We start from the raw sequence: 20001 nt of genomic DNA on the forward strand, positions 1-20001 counted from the left end.
TCAAATTCAGTAACATTTTCTTCTGACACCCAACCAGTGTTGTTTTCACCTCAGATACTGCCATTTTTGTCCTCTGTGCTTTTAGTCGTCGTGTTTTCCTATCTTCGAGTCTAGACCATTACTTAGCTTTTTAGACACCAGGAATGGCTGAACAATGGTTTGAAGGCCACGACTGACCATTCTAACATCCATGTTGGCTTTGGCTGGTTTTGCCTAATGAATTATTCTCATTATGGTTTATGTTTTCTAATTCTTTGCTTGCCTGTTGCTCTGACTAGATGTCACACAATGTGAACTGACTTTGTTGGGTAACGGATACTTTTGTGATTCTATAAATCTCCATGAGCCTTGTCCTGGGATGTAGTTAGGTTCCCGGAAACTGGTCCTCTCGGGTCTTGCTTCGTGATGTGGTGGGGTGGGTTGGGGGCAGTGTTCAGTCAAACGGTCCTTCCTCCTGAGGTAGGCCATTCCAAGGACTCACCATGTGCCCCACACACCATGACTGTCCCATCCAGCTGGTGAGAACAGGAGCCCATGTGACAGTGAAAAGTATAGGCTTTCAGAGGCTCCCCAGCTTTGGGGGCTTTTCACGTGCTGTGCTGACCAGTGCTTTGCTGGATTCTGGAGGGGACCCCTCTGTCAGATCCTGAGGCCTCTCACTGACAGGTCTCTCTTACTCCTTCCTGCACACCCCTGCCACCCGGGTCCCCCCCACTCGGGGAGTCTGCCGCACTGTCTCTCAAGGCAGAAACAGGGCTGTCTCAGGGCTCCCGTCACCTTCCCGTCTCTCAGGGCCACTATTCTTTTTAGTCAGATGTTCTATGTTTTGAAATCTCTCATTTCATATATTTCATCTGGTTTGCTTGGTCTGGATTTTTTTTTTTTTTTTTGGTTTGTTTTAAACCTCTTCCCTGTTACTTCATCTTAGGTAGAAGTGAAAATTGTTTTGCTTTAAATAAAAGAAAATTTTTCATTTGTTTGAAAATGTTGTTAGTACAGAAAATCAAATGAAACAAATGAACATGTAAACTGGCCCCCACCCACACGGGCTGTCTGTCAGAGGCAGGAGCGCGACGGGCCACAGCACACAAGCGCACTCACACAACGGAGGCTGGCTCCCCGCCTCCTGCTCCAGCTCGTCCTCCTCAATGCAGCTGTGGACATCGTAGTACGGCCAGGGGCAGTGGGCTTGGCTGGTGGACACGTGCAGGGCAGCCGAGGACTGGCTGCTGGAGGAGGAGGTGCTGCTGTCTGAGATGGTGGAGTGTGGTCTCTTGAAAGGGGTGGGGTGGTTACGGGAGGGCACAGCAATGGGCGCCTGGGTTCTTGACTCTGGAAGGGGACAGAGAGCAAGTCGGTCTGGCCTCTGCTCCAGAAATGTAGCTAAGCCCCTGTAACTGTGCAGCAGGTCCAGCAAGAGCCAGACAGAGTCCTCTGGAAGACTGACCAGGTTCTACTGCCTGTGGTCAGCCCGCCATGCTAAGCGCCATCCCTGGAGCTCTGGGGCCTGGGTTCTGGTGAGTAGAGCAGAGCAAGGGCCAGGCCGCCTTACCTTTCCCATTCGTGATGTAATTGACAGCCCGATCACTTATGGCTGCATTGCTAGGTTTGATGTCCAGGAACGGTTTGCTGCCTAACCCCATAGACACCATTTCCTGCATTCTGAGTTCTGAAATAGAAGAATGTAGGATAGTTTTCCAAGCAATTCCTTGGGTTTAATACCACCATGATGGTGCTCTGCACACCAGACATGGTCAGTCCAGACCAGAAGCGTGTCAGGGCCAGGCCCCGTTCCCCAGAGTGATGCTGGGGGCGAGGTAATGAGGCTCCCACTCCGGCACGTGCCCATGGTGTGGTCTGGCCTCACAGTGGCCTCTCAGAGGACACGGAGCCTCAGAAACCAGGTGTCCAGGCAGGGAGAGGGGGGCGCTCCTTGTGTGCTAATGAAGGGAGGTGAGCTGTGCAGCAGGTTCAGCTCGGAGTGGGGGAACAGTGGCTTCTAGGAGGCACATGGCCATGAGGACATTGACAGGTGTCTCTGTCTCTTTGAATACTGAGAGGAGATCTAAGCATAGGGTGAGTCTAAAAATAAACTACTTCTTGGTAAAACTAAAACAGAATCAAATAAAGACAACAATTATAGCTAGTGGGAGGAAAAAGAGGGAGGGGCAGGAGCAGAGGAGACTGTGGAGGGGATTGGGGCCCGGCCTGGGGCCTCCTGCTCCACATAAGGGCTGGCACCACTCCACGGAGACTGAGGAGCCACTGAACACCCTGAGCAAAGCTGCCTCGTGTGGCATGAGCACATGTATGTGTGCATGCACATGTGAGCAGATGAGATATATGTGCAGGCAGATGGGTGTATACACATGTGACATGTGTGTACTGTGTTCACAGATATGCATGGGTGGTCTTTGTTTCAAAGGAGGTGGCAGTGGGGTGGCTATGGGACATCTCTGTGATAGGTCAAGGCTCCGTCCAGGGGACAGCCACTGAGGGGACAGGTGGTTGGTCATGTCTGGCCGTTTGGATGTTACAGCTCTTGGGACTCCATAGGTCTGTGGGCCCAAGGTGCCATAGGAAGGCCAGCGTGGAGGGATCATTATGAAGATGGCATTTATAGTGTCCAGACTAGATGAACAGCCACCCTGTGAGTATAGATCGAGGTGCCCCGGTGACTAAATAGGGGCAGAGGGGGCACCAAGAGGGCAACATAGAGGAGGAGGAAACATGGCGGGAGGGATCCCAGCTGGAGGGACGAGGTGCCTTATGGAGAAGCCCCTCCCCCATGGGGAGACCACAGGCTGGCACCAGCCCAGCTCCAGCCAGTCGGGAAGCCTTGACAAGCAGGGCAGGGCAGACAGCTGACCCCATGGGCCTAAGGCAGGGGTAGTCGACCTTTTTATACCTACCGCTCACTTTTGTATCTCTGTTAGTAGTAAAATTTTCTAACCGCCCACCGGTTCCACGGTAATGGTGATTTATAAAGTAGGGAAGTAACTTTATAAACTTTGTAAAACAGATTTACAGCAAGTTAAAGCATGTAATAATAATTACTTACCAAGTACTTTATGTCAGATTTTCACTAAGTTTGGCAGAATAAATCTTTATAAAACAACTTACTATAGTTAAATCTATCTTTTTATTTATACTTTGGTTGCTCCACTACCACCCACCATGAAAGCTGGAACGCCCACTAGTGGGTGGGAGGGACCAGGTTGACTACTACTGGGAACGCTCGGGAAGCCTGAGCATTAGCCCTTTCTCTGAGGTGCTGCAGTGTGGGGCGGAGTCTTGTTTATGTTCATTTTAAGGGGAAATACATGTTTGTGTGCTGATGGGATGGATCCAGGTACCTTCTGGTAAATGGTCCTGACTGCGGGCCTCGCGAGGGCCCCCAGGCCTGGGCCTCTGGGACGGGGCCCCTGATGTGGGGCTGGCCTCGCACCCCCCTCGCCCACCTCTGTTCCGCAGAGCCTGCCGCCACAGGATCTTCCCTATCACGTCAGTCCACATGGTCTTGACCTCTGGGGAGCTGGCCTGGAGAATGTAGGAATCCTGGGATTTCCGCCTCCTGCGGAACCAGATCTCAAACCTCACGCCACTGTCCCCGACAGTCTCTGTCATCCCGATTTCAGCCATCTGCAGTCACAGCAGGGGAGGGGAGCACAGAAACACTTTTAACAACTGAACGCTGTCAGGCTGACACTTTGATCCCAATGCCTCAGGGCAAGAGGCCTCTTCGCCCAGACACCAGATAGTGCGGACGAGGCCAGGCTGGGGGCTAGTGAAGGACAGGAGGGACCAAGTTTCGCCCCGTCCACACTGGCTTCCCCACTGGAGGCATGAGGGCTGACCTGGAGGTTCTGTGGTACCCTCTGGCTGTCGCACACTGGGTGGGGTCCACAACTGTCACACCTCTGACAGGTTCCTTGGTGCTGACAGGTAAGGGGTTATGGGTGCGGGCCCCTCCCAGGTGACCCAGAAGCTCTTTACCCTCAAGAGGCTCCTTTAGGGGCAAAAGGGCCACCCAAGAACCCACCCGAGGGTCTGCTTTCATCAAAATCCAAAATGAGGTGACTGATCGAGGAGACATTTTTTTCCAGCCACTGAACCAGCACACGGAAAGCCTTGAAGCTTTTGGAGTCTGAGGTTTTCAAAATTCAGCAAAAGAACCAGAGAAAAGTACAAATACCATGTGGTCCCTGCTTGTCTGCAGGGGACCAGCCTGATACCAGTGGCATGAGGCGTAAGGCAGGCACCTCACCTTGAAGGACTGCTTGTATGTGTAGATGTCGTAGCCTCCGTCCACCTTTTTGGTCTTGCTAAACAGAATGAGCTCTTCAAAAAGGAAGACATGCCTCAGATACTTCTTCCTTCCACAGCACACGATGAACTCATCCCGGCATCTCAGCTGTCCCTGCTCCTTCAAGTTCACCTGCGGACAGAGCCAGTCTCCCTCAGGGACCACTGGGTCTGATCCAATCCCACCCTTACCTCTGGAGGGCCTGGAGGCTGAGTCAACGCCAAAGGCCAATGATCTGATCAATCACACCTATGTAATGAGGCCTCCACGAAACCCCAAAAGAATGGGTTTGCAAAGCTTCCTGCCGGTGAGCACGTGAAGATGGGGAGCTCCGCACCCTCTGCACACACCTTGCCCCGTGCACCTGTTATATCCGGCTCCTGCTGAACTGCATCCTTTACAATAAACAGGTGATCCAGTCAGTGAGATGTTTCCCTGAGTTCTGTGAGCTGCTCTACCAAATTACTGGACAGGAGGGGGTTGTGGAAATCTCCTATCTATAGCTGTTGCTCAGAAGAACAGGTGACAGCCTGGATTTCTGACTGGCATCTGAAGTGGGAGGAAGGGAGTCTGGTGGGACTGAGCCCTTAACTTATGGGATCTGATGTCATTGAAGGGTAGATGGTATCAGAAGTGAACTGAATTGTAAAAGACCCACCTGGTGTCCAAGAATTGCTTGGATGCGTGGCAGAAAACCCTACACTGAAATTGGGTGCAGAACCCTCAGGGTGGGGTTCCCCTGTGTCCACATTCCTGCTCATCTGTGTTGATGTTACAGTAAAAGCCCCATCTTCAATTTTACTTAACTTTCCACTTCAAAGCCCTTTTGCTGAAGTGCTGGAGTCTCGCTCACCGACTATAAATGCCTAACATGGCAGTCCCAGGAATCACATTATGAATTCCACTTCTGAGCCATCCCCCACCACAGAAATACCTGGGCTAATACTCGGGACTGTGACCTAACCTCCATCCCAACAGAGACGAGACTGTAAACCAGTAGGCCCAGCCCCAAGCCCAATAGCCCAGCTCAATTTTCATGCATCCAGTTGTGTTAAAATAGCCCCAATAAGCAGACATGTAGCATTTAGAGCCCACCTGTTCTCATACCCTACAACTGCTGCTCCAAAGCTGGACACTGAGCTCCTCTCTGCTGCCCTCACTCCTCAGGTGGGGCCTCTGGAATGTCTAAGCTTTGAAGACATTCCTAAAGAAAAGCTCTTTGGCCCTGACCAGGTAGCTCAGTTGGTTGGAGCACTGCCCCAATATGCCAAGGTTGCAGGTTTGATCCCCGGTCAGGGCACATACCAGAATCAATTAAGGAGAGCATAAATAAGTAAAACAACAAATTAATGTTTCTCCCTTTATCTCTCTCACTTTCAAATTGATAAGACAATAAATAAGAAAAGCTCTGTGCTCCTGATTCTAGGCATGTCCTTCCCCTTGATCAACCCAAAGCCCTGAACCACAAGAGCCAGTCGGGGTTTTGGGGCACTCACGTCACAGCCACGGACAGCGTCCATGGCCAGCAGATCGTTGCCGTGGCGCAGCTGGAAGCGGACCATGTCCTCGGCGGCCCTCAGCTCACCCAGCTCCGGCTCGCAGGTGGGACAGCGTCTGGCCTCCTTGACCAGGTCCTGGAGCAGCAGTGCATACTTGCCCATGCGCTGCACGGGCTTTAGCAGGTAGGAAGCCAGGTCCATCTTGTCACCCAGTGCCCGCTGCTTGTCCTGCAAGAACCAGGAAAAGGGTCAGCTTGGGCCAGGCCAGGGGCAGTTCAGCAGGCTCACGGGCTGGGGGATGACCTTGAAGAAGGCGTGGCCATGGCTGCAGAGCAGGGCGTCCGACTGGGGCTTGTTCTTGCTGTAGAGCGCGTACATGCCAAACTGTTCTTCCTGCAAAGGGGGGGCACGACGCACCTGAGCAGGGGCTCTGGTCAGAACCCGTGCCGGGGCCACAGCCCTGTAGCACAGTTTCACCACGGTCACAAGAAAAGGACACAGTGCTGCTTTAGGGCCACCTCAGCTTTCCCAGGATGGTGGATGGTCCTGGAGTCAATGCCAGAGCTCTGGATGGGTCTTAAGTACAGAGTTTGGGGGAAGAGGTATCAGGAGTACTCACAGGGCAGGCCAGGGAGGGGCATGCAGAATGCTGAAATTTTCATTAACGGTCAAGAACCAAAAACAGCCAGAAAGAGATAAGGTGGGTGTTCTGTCATCCACGGTGTTTTCTTGTGGTTACTTTTATTTAATAATGCTGAGGCAAATGTGTCACCCGCCCATAGCACAGAACCACTTGGGTGCCCAACGCCTAGAACAGTGCCTGGTAGCTACTGTTTGAAAGAATCTTTTCAGAGTGAATTAAGAATTTTATCAGAGATGCCGACAGGGAGAGATTCCATGTTCACGGCTGAGAAGAGACATAGGGCAGCTCTCCTGCTGGTCTGTGCACCCCGACCGGCCCGTCTCAGGCCGGTCCCAGGGTCTGTCTGGCTGGGCCAGAGGCGGGAGGGTCGTAAGGACACCAGGTCGGCTTTCAAGTGCAGGAAGCAAACTAATTAGGGAGTTCTTTCTAGATGGTCTGGCTTAGATGGTGAGGAAGCAGGGCTGTGGACAGAAGTAAATGTGATGATGCAGATGAAGCCCCAGCACCATGTGGCCTTTCGGAAGGGTGCTGCTAAGTAAACCACGAGGCTTATCGTCTGTTCTGGGGGCCTGTGTGTTGACGGGTCTTAGTGTGTTGTCAGGGACACATTTCCTAAGCCTGGAGTGCAGGCCCCCCAGGGGCCTGAAATGTGGGTGGGCACCTCAGACTGCTGCTCCCAGGGCACGCTGGGTTGAAGTCCGCTCTGCCCACTGTGGCGGGGGCACTTACGTGTCTCAGGAAGCCACGTCCCACGGACAACGGGCAGTGCCGGCAGCGCTCCAGCTCCGCGAGGAAGTGCTGGCGGTGGAAGTCATACAGCTTCTCCAAGTTCCCGAAAATGATGCTGCGCTTCCCTCGCAGGTCCTGCGGCAGGTCTGCTCTTTCCATTTCTGGAAAATAGTTGTCGACGACATATCCTAAGGACCTAACATACTCCCTCTCCGTGGAGATCATCTCGGCCATTATGTGCTGCAGGCGGCTGCTGGAAGACACAGAGAGCGGACGGGGCACTGAGGGATGAATATCACGGCGCACAGACGGGAGACACACACAACAGTCTTTCCAGTTAAGTTCTCTGTCTTCAGCTCTGCACAGTGGCAAGTGTGTCCCACACCTGAGTCGTGCCTGGTTACCTGGAGCTGCTCCCCTGACGTAGAGTAAGGAAAGAGAAGAAGTACAGGGTCGGGGTGCCTGTTACATGAATCGTTTCCATGTTATTGGTCATGGCCTTTTCAGAGGAAAACCCTTTTGGAAACTGAAGAGAGATGCACAGCTCCCCGACTAAACTGAGTCCTGCAGGGTCTCATTTCCAGGTAGCCTGAGTGGCGCCTGCTTCAGCAGCGGCTCCAGCAGTAACACTTGACCCCCAGCAGCAAGCCCTGTGTAAGGAAGCTGTGCTGGACGTTTATGAGAAAATGGGTTTCTGGTACACCCTGACTGCTAACCTATCAGCAGATACTTCTGAATAAAAAAGCAGTTTTGGCCCTGGCCAGTTGGCTCAGCGGTAGAGCATCAGCCTGGCATGCAGGAGTCCCGGGTTCGATTCCCGGCCAGGGCACACAGGAGAGGCGCCCATTTGCTTCTCCACCCCTCCCCCTCTCCTTCCTCTCTGTCTCTCTCTTCCCCTCCTGCAGCGAAGCTCCATTGGAGCAAAGATGGCCCGAGCGCTGGGGATGGCTCTGTGGCCTCTGCCTCAGGCGCTAGAATGGCTCTGGACGCAGCAGAGCAACGCCCCAGAGGGGCAGGGCATCGCCCCCTGGTGGGCAGGGCATCGCCCCCTGGTGGGCGTGCCGGGTGGATCCCGGTTGGGCGCATGCGAGAGTCTGTCTGACTGCCTCCCCGTTTCCAGCTTCGGAAAAATGGAAAAAAAAAAAAAAGCAGTTTTAAACTGTAGTGGTATCCAACCCAGGGGGTGAGGAGAAGCAGCTGGAGCAGAAGTCACGAGAACAGAGTCTCGGAGAGTGAGTCCAGGAGAGTGAGGAGATGTAGTAAGGGTGGGAAAAGAGCACACACTCTCCTCCTGCCTGCCCAGGGCTCCTGGGGCTCCTTCTGCTGTGGCATGCTAGTACATACGTGTCACCATTCAACTGTACCACCAAAGGAACTTCATCAGGACACCAAGCAGAGGTCTACTGGTGACCTGGGCCCCACCTGCTAATAATAAGGCACATTGTTTTTCTCCGCTACTTGATAGATCAACTTTCTTAAATTACTCACTCCTCATGACACTACTGCCGGCTGGCAAAATTTTCTGTCATTACTTGTCTTTACTTTTTTTTTTTAATTTGTAAAAATATAAAACACAAATAATGATGGGAAATAGACCAGTGGTCAGAAATGCTCCTGACTATATCCCATTTACTGCAGAACTCGACCCTGCCCCCATCCCAAAACAGATTTGACAAATACTTGTTGTTTCTAAGAAGACAGCACATCTGACTGACCGAGGGCACCTGCTGCTGGGCGGCCCAGTACACAGCACCGGCCATGGACAATCACCTCCCATCAATATTCACAGAAAACGAGGGTCCTCCCTAAATACTCAGATACAAAATTAAAATTAAAGTAGTCTGGGGATTTGGATCCTATTAAATGGAAATTGACCCATGAGGCCGTAATAGTTAGAAATTTCTGGGGTAATGACTGCTGGCCAGGTGACAGGAGGTCCCTTTGGACACCGAGCAGGTTTGGGTTTTCAGGAAGACAGGTTTGGTTTAATGATCTCCCCCACCTCCAACCCCCGGGCCCTGAGTTTCAGGAGGACTTACCTGCTCTCTCCCTGGGTGCGGTAGACTGCTGACTACCATACCTTGGGGTGGTGGGCCTGTGGCCTGCGAATGGCAGGAAAGGGGAACTGTCCCCAGGGACAAAGCCAGGATGGCTTTCTAAACCTACTCCCATCTTGACCCAGGATATCCGTTCTGGGTGACCAAGGGCAGCTCTAGGATTGGATGGCTTTGTTCTACTGCCCTGGAACTCTCTAAATGAGCATAATGGAGCTGGAAGGCCACCCACAAACCCACATTATACGTTACCAACTGCTGCCCTCCCATGAATTTCAGCCAACGGGGAAATTACACCCTCTGTTCCTGCCACTGTAAAAATGAAACTATAACAAGGTAGAGAGTAACTGCCCAAGGTTTTGAAACTGAAAGGTGTGTTTCAGAAGAGTATTTTGTAACTATCTCAGTTCAGGTTAAAGCTGCTTCACAGAAGGAGGGAAACCCAGGACAACCAACCAGCAAATAAGCTAGGACCCCCCACCTCCAGGCTGCAATGCTCACTGTAAAAATGGCACACAGCATGGAGGTGCTGAAACACTGGGCCGGTGTCACTATCTGGCATTAGGGGTGGGTGGAGTTCTTGCCACTTAATCTAAACAATTTTTTTTTTGGTATTTTTCTGAAGTTGGAAACGGGGAAGCAGTCAGACAGACTCCCGCATGCACCCAACCGGGATCTACCCGGCATGCCCACCAGGGGGTGATGCTCTGCCCATCTGGGGCGTTGCTCTGTCGCAACCAGAGCCATTCTAGTGCCTGAGGCAGAGGCCATAGAGCCATCCTCAGCACCCAGGCCAACTTTGCTCCAATGGAGCCCTGGCTGCGGGGGGGAAGAGAGAGAGAGGAAGGAGAGGGGGAGGGGTGGAGAAGCAGATGGGTGCTTCTCCTGTGTGCCCTGGCCGGGAATCGAACCCGGGACTCCTGCACGCCAGGCCGACGCTCTACCACTGAGCCAACCAGCCAGGGCAGTTAATCTAAACAATTAATAGAAAGTATTATTTACAAACATCTCAAAAGTTAACAAATTAAAATGGACATCTATCTTCATTTGGGCAATATATAAATAGGCACACACTTCTTACCGCAACACTTAAACTTTTTAAAGTAATTTTCAGGTAATTTCTTCATATTGCGGGCTTGATTTGCTTATTGTAATTTTCTGTAAATGGGCTCCAAGTAACTAGACTTGGTTGTTTAATCATCAGAGTGGGTGTGCCAGGTCACTACACGCTGTGAACAAGGAAGCAATTTTCACGATTCTGTTCTGAACACAGGAGGTAACTAACATCTTGCATAAGATCAAACTTTGTCTGGCCTGGACAGGACAGAACAGCCTGAAGAGATATCTGTGGAATTTCTATTTTGCAGAAGCATGTTTCATGGCTTTGTGTTTCTAGATCCCCACTGACCACTGGGCCCTAAGGCTGCAAGGGCGTCCACCTTACCTTCCTGCTGGCTTCCTTCTGTCCTCCTCAGAGGGGTGGATCCTGGAGGGGGAAGACAAGCTCCGGTTCTGAGCGACTAGGGGGCTTTCGGCACGTGGCCTGGGTGAGGGCTTCTTTTCTGAGGCCACAGTGCTGGTCACCTCCAAGCCTTTGATGAAGACCCCAGTGTGGCCCGGCCGATGGGAGTCCCTGGGGCCACTGTCAGGATGTGGGATCTCGAAGCTACGTGCTTTCTTCATAATTTTCTTCAGGGGATGTTTCCTATGGTGGATGATGGGGGTCAGGGTGGGCTTAGGGGAGCAGGTGGCGCTGTCGTCTGGGGTGTGCACATCTGGGTCCAGGTGCTCAGCCGCCTGCCCACATGGAGTGAACTGTCCAGGGAGGCTGGACAGCAGTCGTGTCCACTCCATGGCGTGGCCCTCAGGGTCAGTGAGGGGGTCCCAGGACGGCTTATAGTGCCTCATCTCAGCTCCGTGGACAAGCTCGTACTTCAAGGGCCTCTGCTCTGGAAGGGAGGCACTGGGGCTCGGGGCAGCCTCAGAAAGCGCCTCTTGGGAGCGGGGTTGGGTGTGCTGACACTGTCGCCCCAAGGCATGACGCTGCCCCAGTGTCTGCTGGCTGCCCCAGTCCAACACCGCTATACTTCCAGACACACCCGTGGCCTCCTGGCGACAGCTCTTCAAATACTCAGCAACCAGCTCTGGGCCCAGGGGTACCAGGCACTCACTGCAACACAGTATCCTCCCGTTCACCTGTGCAGCAGAGGAGGGTGCTGGTCAGTACAGTGAAGGATTCGCATGGCCAGACGGCTCTGCAGGCCCTACCCAATGTCATGGGGTCAGGGAGTGGCTTGAGTGAACTCAGGTCATGCTTGTTCTGCTATCCAGGTGCCTAAATCAAGGACCAGGGTGAGCCACGTGGCCAGAATAAAAGGAACACCCCTCTGCCTGTGGGGGCAGCTGCTGTCTGAACTTACCCAAAGGGCAAACAAATCCATAGCCACCAAGGGTACCTGAGGGGTGTCCCAGGACCACAGGTTGTCTGTGAAATCAGTTATTCCACATTTTTGCCGGTATGGGAGCCCGAGAGGCCACGACAGTGGGGCAGAGACTCCTACCCCTGCCCTGGCCGATACTGCTTTCTCTGACCCCTCAGATTCTGTCAAGAGGGGCTGAGTTCCTGATGGCTCTGGCCCCAGGGACCCCAATGGCCAGGCAATTCTAGAGTGCTGCTGAAGTCACAGGTGTGTGCTGTACTATTGTGATTATTTTGGGGTCCTCCGCAGTAAGTGGTTTTCTAGAACTGAGCTGGTGAACAAGCAGAAAAGTTCACATGTCCATTGGGCCCATCTGTTCAGAACAATAAATAAACTTCTCACACATCTACTGAGAGCCAGGGACGTGGTCTGATAAGAGTGCTGGCCGGCTGTCCCAGCGCTCGGCACACCAAACCTGAACGAGGACAGCGCTCACTGACTGTCCAAAGAGTAAGTGACATGGGCAACACATGCGATCCCTGGGAGAAACTCCACTGGGTCTCTTACCATCTCGCAGAACTGAGACTGGCTGACCCACTGGGCCAGCTCTCCCTCCCTCCGCTCCGCCTGGCCAGCCGTGGTGCTCAGACACCTCCCGACGTCCTGGACTCTTTCCTCTGTGTCCCGCAAGTTGTTCTCTTCCAACAGCTGTCGTCCTTCTTGACAACACTGCTGTAGCCCAAGGAATCACCCATCAGCATAAGCCAGGCACTTACTCTGTGGTTTCCAAGCGAGGGCTGGACTGCACCCACCGTTGGCCCGAGACGCCCAGCCTGCAGCTCCTGCTGCTGCCACTTCCTGCTCTCAACAGACAGTAGCTCCAAGGGGCCCATGAATTTCTCTTGCTCTTTTTCAAACCATGATTTGATCTACACAGGAAAAGAAGGTTTTACTTTTAAACATGTGAAGGAGTCTGGTCTAGGACAGTGGAGGATAAAGGAGATGTCAGACGTGCTTAGGGGCTGGCTCGCTGGTTCCCACAGACGGCTCGTCCCCACAGACGGCTCGTCTCCACAGACGGCTCGTCCCCACAGACGGCTCGTCCCCACACACGGCTCGTCCCCACACACGGCTCGTTCCCACAGACGGCTCGTCCCCACAGACGGCTCGTCCCCACAGACGGCTCGTCCCCACAGACTGCTCGTCCCCACAGACGGCTCGTCCCCACAGACGGCTCGTCCCCACAGACGGCTCGCTGGTTCCCACAGACGGCTCGTCCCCACAGACTGCTCGTCCCCACAGACGGCTCGTCCCCACAGACGGCTCGTCCCCACAGACGGCTGGTTCCCACAGACGGCTCGTCCCCACAGACGGCTCGTTCCCACAGACGGCTTGTCCCCACAGACGGCTCGTCCCCACAGACGGCTCTCTTCACCCTGATGCACAGCACACGCTGCATCTCACCTGAACACATGGTGAGAAGCAGGGGCCACAATCAAGGCTCAAGTTTATAACGACTGTCACTGTTGGGAAGTGGGAATTAAGATTACTGAAAAACAGATTTCAAACTTTTAGTTTTGAAACTTCCTACTATGCTCAACAGACCTCAGAAATATTCTTCAGGCTGGTGGCGCTTGGATACCCAGAAAATGCCTGGGTCGATGGCAACCCTGCCCGCACCTCCTAGTGTGACGAAGTGCAGATTCTCATTTTAGAGACAAATCCTGTGGCAATACCACTCGGTTCACACTGCAAGTGTCATAGGGAAATGCTTCATTTTTACACACAGTGCTGGTTGGAAAGCAATACCAGGGTCAGCTGGTGTTAGGTGACCAAGAAGAGAGGTCTGTTATTAAAAACAGTGTGATTGAGCTATACCTAGGACCACAAGGCCTGGATTTAGTGTTCCAAAATGTACAGGTAGAGGAGAGAGATCAGAGTGTACATTCTTTGTGGACAGAGTCGTGGAGAAAAAGACCAATCTGAGATTTTTATAAGGACACACTGGCGATCTCACACCCTCCGGGGGGGGGGGGCAGGAAACGGCCAGCAGGGCAGAGGCCCGTCAGAGGTAGAGTGCCCCCTCAACCTCGTGGAAAAAAATAAATTCAAGTGGGTTTAAAGATTTAAATGGGAAAATTCAAATCATAAGTCTTATCATGGACTTCTAGTCGTTCTGTAACCTTAAAGTAGAAAAGGCCATTTAAATATCGATAATAAGCAAAGTTACATGTAGGACAAATTACCAACTGGGGAAATTATTTGCAACATAATCAAAGAAGTGATCAGTAGAAGTGATACAATGAAACTATAACAAATAGAAAAATTGGCCAAGTGCATGAAAATGTAACTTGTTAGAGAATAAAAATAACCAGTGAATATATGAAGACAAAGTTCAACTGCAACATAAAATCCCAAGTGCAAACACTACTGAGACCCTGAACTTTCACTCATCAGATGAGGGAGGCAATAACCTAAGCTGAGCAGAGTGATGGGGGCCACTTGCCAAATGTATAGAAACCTCAAAAAATGCATGCTCCGCCCAGCAATCCTGAGCTGAGAAATTTGTCCATAGTGAACAACCACAAAGTGTGAAAGAGGCAGGCGTAGTGATGTTTCTAGCAGCAAAAAGCAGGCTGGAGCCCAGGCGGTGCAGGCCGCTCAGGGGTGTCAGGTGCATGGCCACCAGACAAAGCAGCTCGGAGCAGCTGTGTGCAGCAGGATCTCACGTTTGCAAAAAGCTATTTCTCTTCTAATTCTTCCATAATGTTCAGGCATTTCTTAGGTTAAGAAGAAATTACTCCCATAGGACAAAGAGAAGATGCCACAGGCCAGAGAGGAGACCCCACAGGACAGAGAGGTGATACTGAGGACAGAAAAGAGACCCCACAGGACAGAGAGAAGCCCCTCCCCCCAGTAGAAAAGATGCCACAGGACAGAGAGAGACCCCAAAGGACAGAAAGGAGACCTCACTGGACAGAGAGAAGCCCCCATAAGACAAAAAGAGGACCTCACAGGATAGAGGAGGAGAAGGAGGAGGAGGAGGAGGAGGAGGAGGAGGCAGAGGAGACACCGCAGGGCTCACAGGACTGTCCGGCAGGGCAGCCCCTTCAGTTTGGGGTGCCCCGAGTTAGCTATGCTCTGGGCTGCCACCACCGGGGACCTGGTATGCTGGCTCACCTCCTGTCTGCACCTGCCTTGCCCTGGATGTGATAATGGTCTGTTGCTCCTCCCTGCAGCTTGGACCAGCAGGGCCATCACCCACCCCTGCCCCTGGCTCCCACTGGCCCATGACTGGAGCTGCGGTTGGTTGTGGGGTGACCAGAGTAGGGAAAACACAGTGTCTATGCCTCACCACGCTAGCTGGCCACTCTGGGCACTCCCTGGCAGTGGTGATTGATCTTCACGCCCTCACTGCTCCGAGCTGGTCTAATAACTTCAGAATCCAGAGACATTTTACGGTCACTATTCACCTTGCACTACACACCTGGCTGTGTGGGCTCCTATCTTCACGTTATTTACATGGAAACAGTGGTTGATAAACTAACAAGAATTTTACTTAAAAGTATGTAGTCATGTACAGCATGACATTTCAGTCACCAACAGACTGCATATATGATGGTGGTCTCATAACATCACAATGGAGCTGAAAATTTCCTATTGCTTAGTGACGTCATAGTATGGTAACATCGTAGTACAACACGACTCACGTGTCTGTGGTAATGCTGGTGTACACACCCACTCAGTGCCAGCTGTGTGAAAGTGTAGCACACACGGTTATGTACAGCACACAACACCCAATAATGATAATCAATGACTGTGACTGGTTTTGGGATTTACTGTACTATACTTTAATCATGACTTTAGTGTATTCTTTCTACTTATAAAAAAAGTCTGCTGTAAAACAGCAGCTGTGTTATGCTGGCCTCATATGCCTCGTGTTCACTGCATCACTTGTTGCATCATTTTCTCTTGTGCTTGATGTAATCTCGTGTTGATTTACGCAGTAACAAGTTGTACAGGCCGGTAGCCCAGGGGCAGCAGGCTGTACCATAGAGTCCAGGGGTGCAGTGGGCTGTGCACCCAGGTCTGTGTGAGTGCCTCTGTGATGTTCTCACAAAGACAAAATCGCCTATGTTTTCTCAGACTGCATCCCTATTATTAAGTAGCACATGATTGTACAAGCTTCTGAAAAGTATTTATATGCATATACATGGAGAAAAGTCTGGGGTATAACATACTGAGTGTTAATACCGGTTATTTCAAGAGGCAGAGTTTTAAAATATTTTTCTCCTGTGGCTCCTTTGACTGGAGCACTAACCTGGTCACGTCCATCCTGGATTCTGACCTGATCACCTTCCTCCCAGAGCACTGACCTGGTCACCTCCCTCCCGGAGCACTGACCTGGTCACCTCCCTCCCGGAGCACTGACCTGATTACCTTCCTCCCGGAGCACTGACCTGGTCACCTCTTTCCCAGGGCACTGACCTGGTCACCTCTTTCCCAGGGCGCTGACCTGGTCACCTCTTTCCCAGGGTGCTGACCTGGTCACCTCCCTCCCGGAACACTGACCTGGTCACCTCCCTCCCGGAGCACTGACCTGGTCACCTCCCTCCCGGAGCACTGACCTGGTCACCTCCCTCCCGGAGCACTGACCTGGTCACCTCCCTCCCGGAGCACTGACCTGATCACCTTCCTCCTGGAGTGCCCTCAGTTCCCGTAGACTCTCCAGCTCCTGCAGACACTTGTTGGAAGTGAGGACCAGCCTGTGGACCTCCTCATCCACCTGGTTGTACAGGCGGCCCGCAGCCTCAATGCTGTCTCTGGAAGAGAAGGCAGCTGTCTGGTGTTGCGTCCCGATCACTGCTTTGTTCCCAGGCTGTTCCCTTAGGAATATGCTGTTGGTGACAACCTACTTAAAAAACACAACTGCATTCTTTTTATGTCCTTTCATGTCTGACAGAAATGGAAGGGGGCCCAGAGGGGGCCAAGAGCCAGAGCAGGAACATGAGCACGCCCATAAGCGGTGATACCCATTGGTCACACACACGCAGGTGCCATGGAGACGAGACTGAAATGTGGATGGGTGGTCGCAGCACCTCAGGACAGAGGATGCGCTTGGCCAGGAGCTCTGACTGCTGAATCCCACTACCATGAGTTTTGTCTTCCACTTGAGCATTCCAAGTGGAATCCTCCTTGGAGTCCTCAAATGAGACAAGCTCGGATCCAGTCAAGCACTGTTGTCAGAGGAATGGAGCTCTGGGCCCGTGGGGACACTACCTGTGATGGAGACAGGCTTCCCCTGTGGAGCAGAACGCTGAACTTCACCCCAACCTGCCCCAGAGTGACACTCACCGGCCGTCTTCACTGGCCCCACACTCTTCCCTCTTCAGCCGTGCCAGCATGGTGCCACCTTCCAGGCGGAGGGTGACCAGCAGGGCATCTTCCAGAGCTCGCTTCATGATGGCCTTGTGCTCTCCGATTAGCTCTGTGACCTCCTGCAGCGGTGGGAGGACTGTGCCTAGAACCTCCTCCTCCAGGAAGGGCCTCCCACCTCTAATACTGGGTAAGAATTAGGAGCGACTACACTGGGCTTTCACCAATCAAGCTCAAAGCATGGTGGGATGGCTACACCTTCCACCCAGTCCTAGCCGGGGGGTGGGTAGCAGACTGCAGACGCCTCACGCAGGAGAAGGAGGTCTGAGACTGAGACGCGCAGGCAGGGACAGAAGGAAGCTGAACGTCAGCAGTAGGAGAGCTGGAGTCTGGAGGCCAGCACCCCCTGGGCACCCCCTCCCCCCGCAGTGTCTCCAGGTCCTGGAGGTCCCCCTGGCCAGCCCTCCTCTGAGTCATGTCGCAAGCTTGCTCCCAGCAGCAGTCACTCACGCCCTGCTGGCGGGGCATCAGATGTGGCTGTGTTGTTTCCCTTTTTGGCAGGGTGGGATTTTTTTGGTCACAAGGGGGAGGACGTTGTCCTCTGGAATTGTTTGCTGACTGAAATGGATCTACAAGTCAAAGGGTTCGAGAACCTCTGCTATGGATGACGGTGAAACCAAATGTTCATTTTCAAGTTTCGGCTAAACCTCTCTGTTTCCACCTGTCAGATAAAATAAAATACCGAGGACCTACCTGTGCTGTGCTGAGGGTCCTGTGGGTGTTCAGGGAACTGACTAAATTCTGTAGGAAAGCGATGGCGTCCTGGCAGTTGGTGGTGAAGAGCTCCAGCTTCTGTTGTGGTTTGAGAGGATGAGACGATAAAGGCACATTCTGTTAGATGCTGAAGTAAGCAGCTGTGAGTTCCTACATTTAAACTGGTCTCAGGTAGTAAGTCCCTCATGGTGTCGCCCAGTGACCTCTGGGTGTCTGCAGGAGTACAGGAGCAGCACCTTCCCCGCCCAGGGCTGGATTTCAGTGGCATTCTTAAGCCCGTGCAGCACGGTTGTTAGAAACAGACTAGAAGCAGTGACTGTGAAAGGTGTGTTGCCTGGGGTTGTCATGCCCTTTGAGAGTTGAGTAAAAACATCCACAGGGAGAAGTCTCCTGGTCCCCTGGTGACTGTGGCACACGCGGCTGCTGCGAGCTGCTCCTTACCCTATGGAAGCAGATCCAGTCACTGTGACCGTAGGGAAAGGAGCCTTCAAAGTCTGCAGTCAGCTGGGAGCTGTCGACAAGCTTGTGCAGGGCCTTCAGGGAGCCCACCAGCTCACACTGCCAAGGAGAAGGAAACACCGCTGGAGTGGCTCATTACTGGGAGGGCTGCTGGTGACATTAACGGACTGAGTGGCTGCAGACAGGAATGACGGTGAGAAGAAGTGAAAGGAAAGGGTAGCAAAGAGAAATGAAGAAAAGGTCCCCACTAAGGAGAGACAAGAAAAGGGAAAAACTGGGAAGGAAGCAAGGAAAAGAAAAGGGGATAAGGGAAAAGGCAGGGAGAGGCTGGAAAAGTGAGGAAAGAATGAGGATGCGCTACTTCTGGTATGGCAGAGCCGACCCCTCTCAGACAAAACCACAGACTCTGGACGAGGGCATTGACAACTGCCTGAAGGCTCTGAAGGGGAAGCAAAGCAGGGCTTACTGTGAGCAACTGAAACGTGGATGAAGAAGCCAGCATGGAGAAAGCACCCCATTTTTTGTGGCTTTGGCTGAAAGGCAGGCTGCCAACGGTGAGTCTGGAGGGGCTAAAGCTCTGAGAGAAAACTGGCATCTTCCTGGCCTGAAGAACCAGAAGATAGGGTAGAAAATGATAAATTCTCACAAGGCAGAAAACTGGGGAAAGGAAGCTCCAGACAATCTGTAAATTCTGACCCTGAACCATGTGTACATGGGGAGGACCCCAAGCAGCTGAAAGCACAGAGAACTGAACTGGACCTGTGCAAGGGATGGCTTTGAGTTTGAATCTACCAAGTTAAATTCATACTAAAGCAGTGCTGTGTAGAGGTTTACAACAGAATCCAGAGTCTTTACAACAGAATATTCACAATGTCTAGAACATCATCCAAAATTACTTGACACATGAAGAATCAGGAAAATGTGACTTATTCTCAAAGAAAAAGACAATCAATAGAGGTCAACCCAGAGAAGACCCAGATGTTGGAATTATGAGACATTTTAAAAGCAACTACTATAACTATGCTCAATGATGTAAAGGAAAAATGCTTGTAATTAATGAGAGGATAGGCAATCAAAGCAGAGATACAGAAAATATATTTTAAAACTCACTGGAAATTTTTTTTTTTTTAATTCGTTTTAGAGAGGCAAAGGGGAGAGAGCAAGAGAGAGACAGAGAGAGAGAGAGAAGAGGGAGGAACAGGAAGCATCAACTCCCATATGTGCTTTGACCAGGCAAGCCCAGGGTTTTGAACTGCCGACCTCCGTGTTCCAGGTCATCACTTTATCCACTGCGCCACCACAGGTCAGGCTCACTGGAAATTTTATAGCTGAAAAATACAATATCTGAAATTTAAAAATCACTAGATGGGATTAATAGCTAAATGAAGATGAGTATGGAGCCAGTGACCCTGAAGATAGATCAGTGGAAACAATCTGATCTGAAGAAGAGAAAGAAATATTTTAAAAAACACATTCTTAGGCTCTGGAACACTAGCTCAGCAGTAGAGTGTCAGCCCAGCATGTGGAAGTCTCAGGTTCAATTTCTGGTCAGGGCACACAGGAGAAGTGATTATCTGCTTCTCCATCCCTCCCCTCCCTCTCTCTCCTTCACTCTCCCTCCTACAACCATGGCTCATTTGAGCAAATTGGCCCCAGGCACTAAGGATGGCACCATGGCCTCAGCTCAGGCACTAAAATAGCTTGGTTGCCAAGCAATAGAGCAACAGCCCCAGATGGGCAG

General features: G+C 52.0%; 1 protein-coding gene across 2 annotated transcripts in view; it reads right to left on the reverse strand.

The window, feature by feature from the left end:
- The window catches only part of PLEKHG4B (pleckstrin homology and RhoGEF domain containing G4B), a 100459-nt gene that overhangs the window by 4613 nt on the left and 75845 nt on the right, over positions 1 to 20001 (reverse strand). For both annotated transcript variants that reach the window (XM_066375330.1, XM_066375320.1), the window contains exons 8-20: positions 18243 to 18359; positions 17781 to 17879; positions 17007 to 17149; positions 16336 to 16474; positions 12428 to 12580; positions 10676 to 11427; positions 7178 to 7430; positions 6109 to 6198; positions 5803 to 6033; positions 4268 to 4438; positions 3462 to 3642; positions 1553 to 1669; positions 1102 to 1332 (exon numbers count right to left, since the gene is read on the reverse strand). In XM_066375330.1, the coding sequence (XP_066231427.1) occupies positions 1102 to 1332; positions 1553 to 1669; positions 3462 to 3642; positions 4268 to 4438; positions 5803 to 6033; positions 6109 to 6198; positions 7178 to 7430; positions 10676 to 11427; positions 12428 to 12580; positions 16336 to 16474; positions 17007 to 17149; positions 17781 to 17879; positions 18243 to 18359 (2677 nt within the window). The remainder of the gene's footprint in view (positions 1 to 1101; positions 1333 to 1552; positions 1670 to 3461; positions 3643 to 4267; positions 4439 to 5802; positions 6034 to 6108; positions 6199 to 7177; positions 7431 to 10675; positions 11428 to 12427; positions 12581 to 16335; positions 16475 to 17006; positions 17150 to 17780; positions 17880 to 18242; positions 18360 to 20001) is intronic.

The sequence above is a fragment of the Saccopteryx leptura genome, chromosome 1 (assembly GCF_036850995.1).
Source record: "Saccopteryx leptura isolate mSacLep1 chromosome 1, mSacLep1_pri_phased_curated, whole genome shotgun sequence".
NCBI lineage: Eukaryota > Metazoa > Chordata > Mammalia > Chiroptera > Emballonuridae > Saccopteryx > Saccopteryx leptura.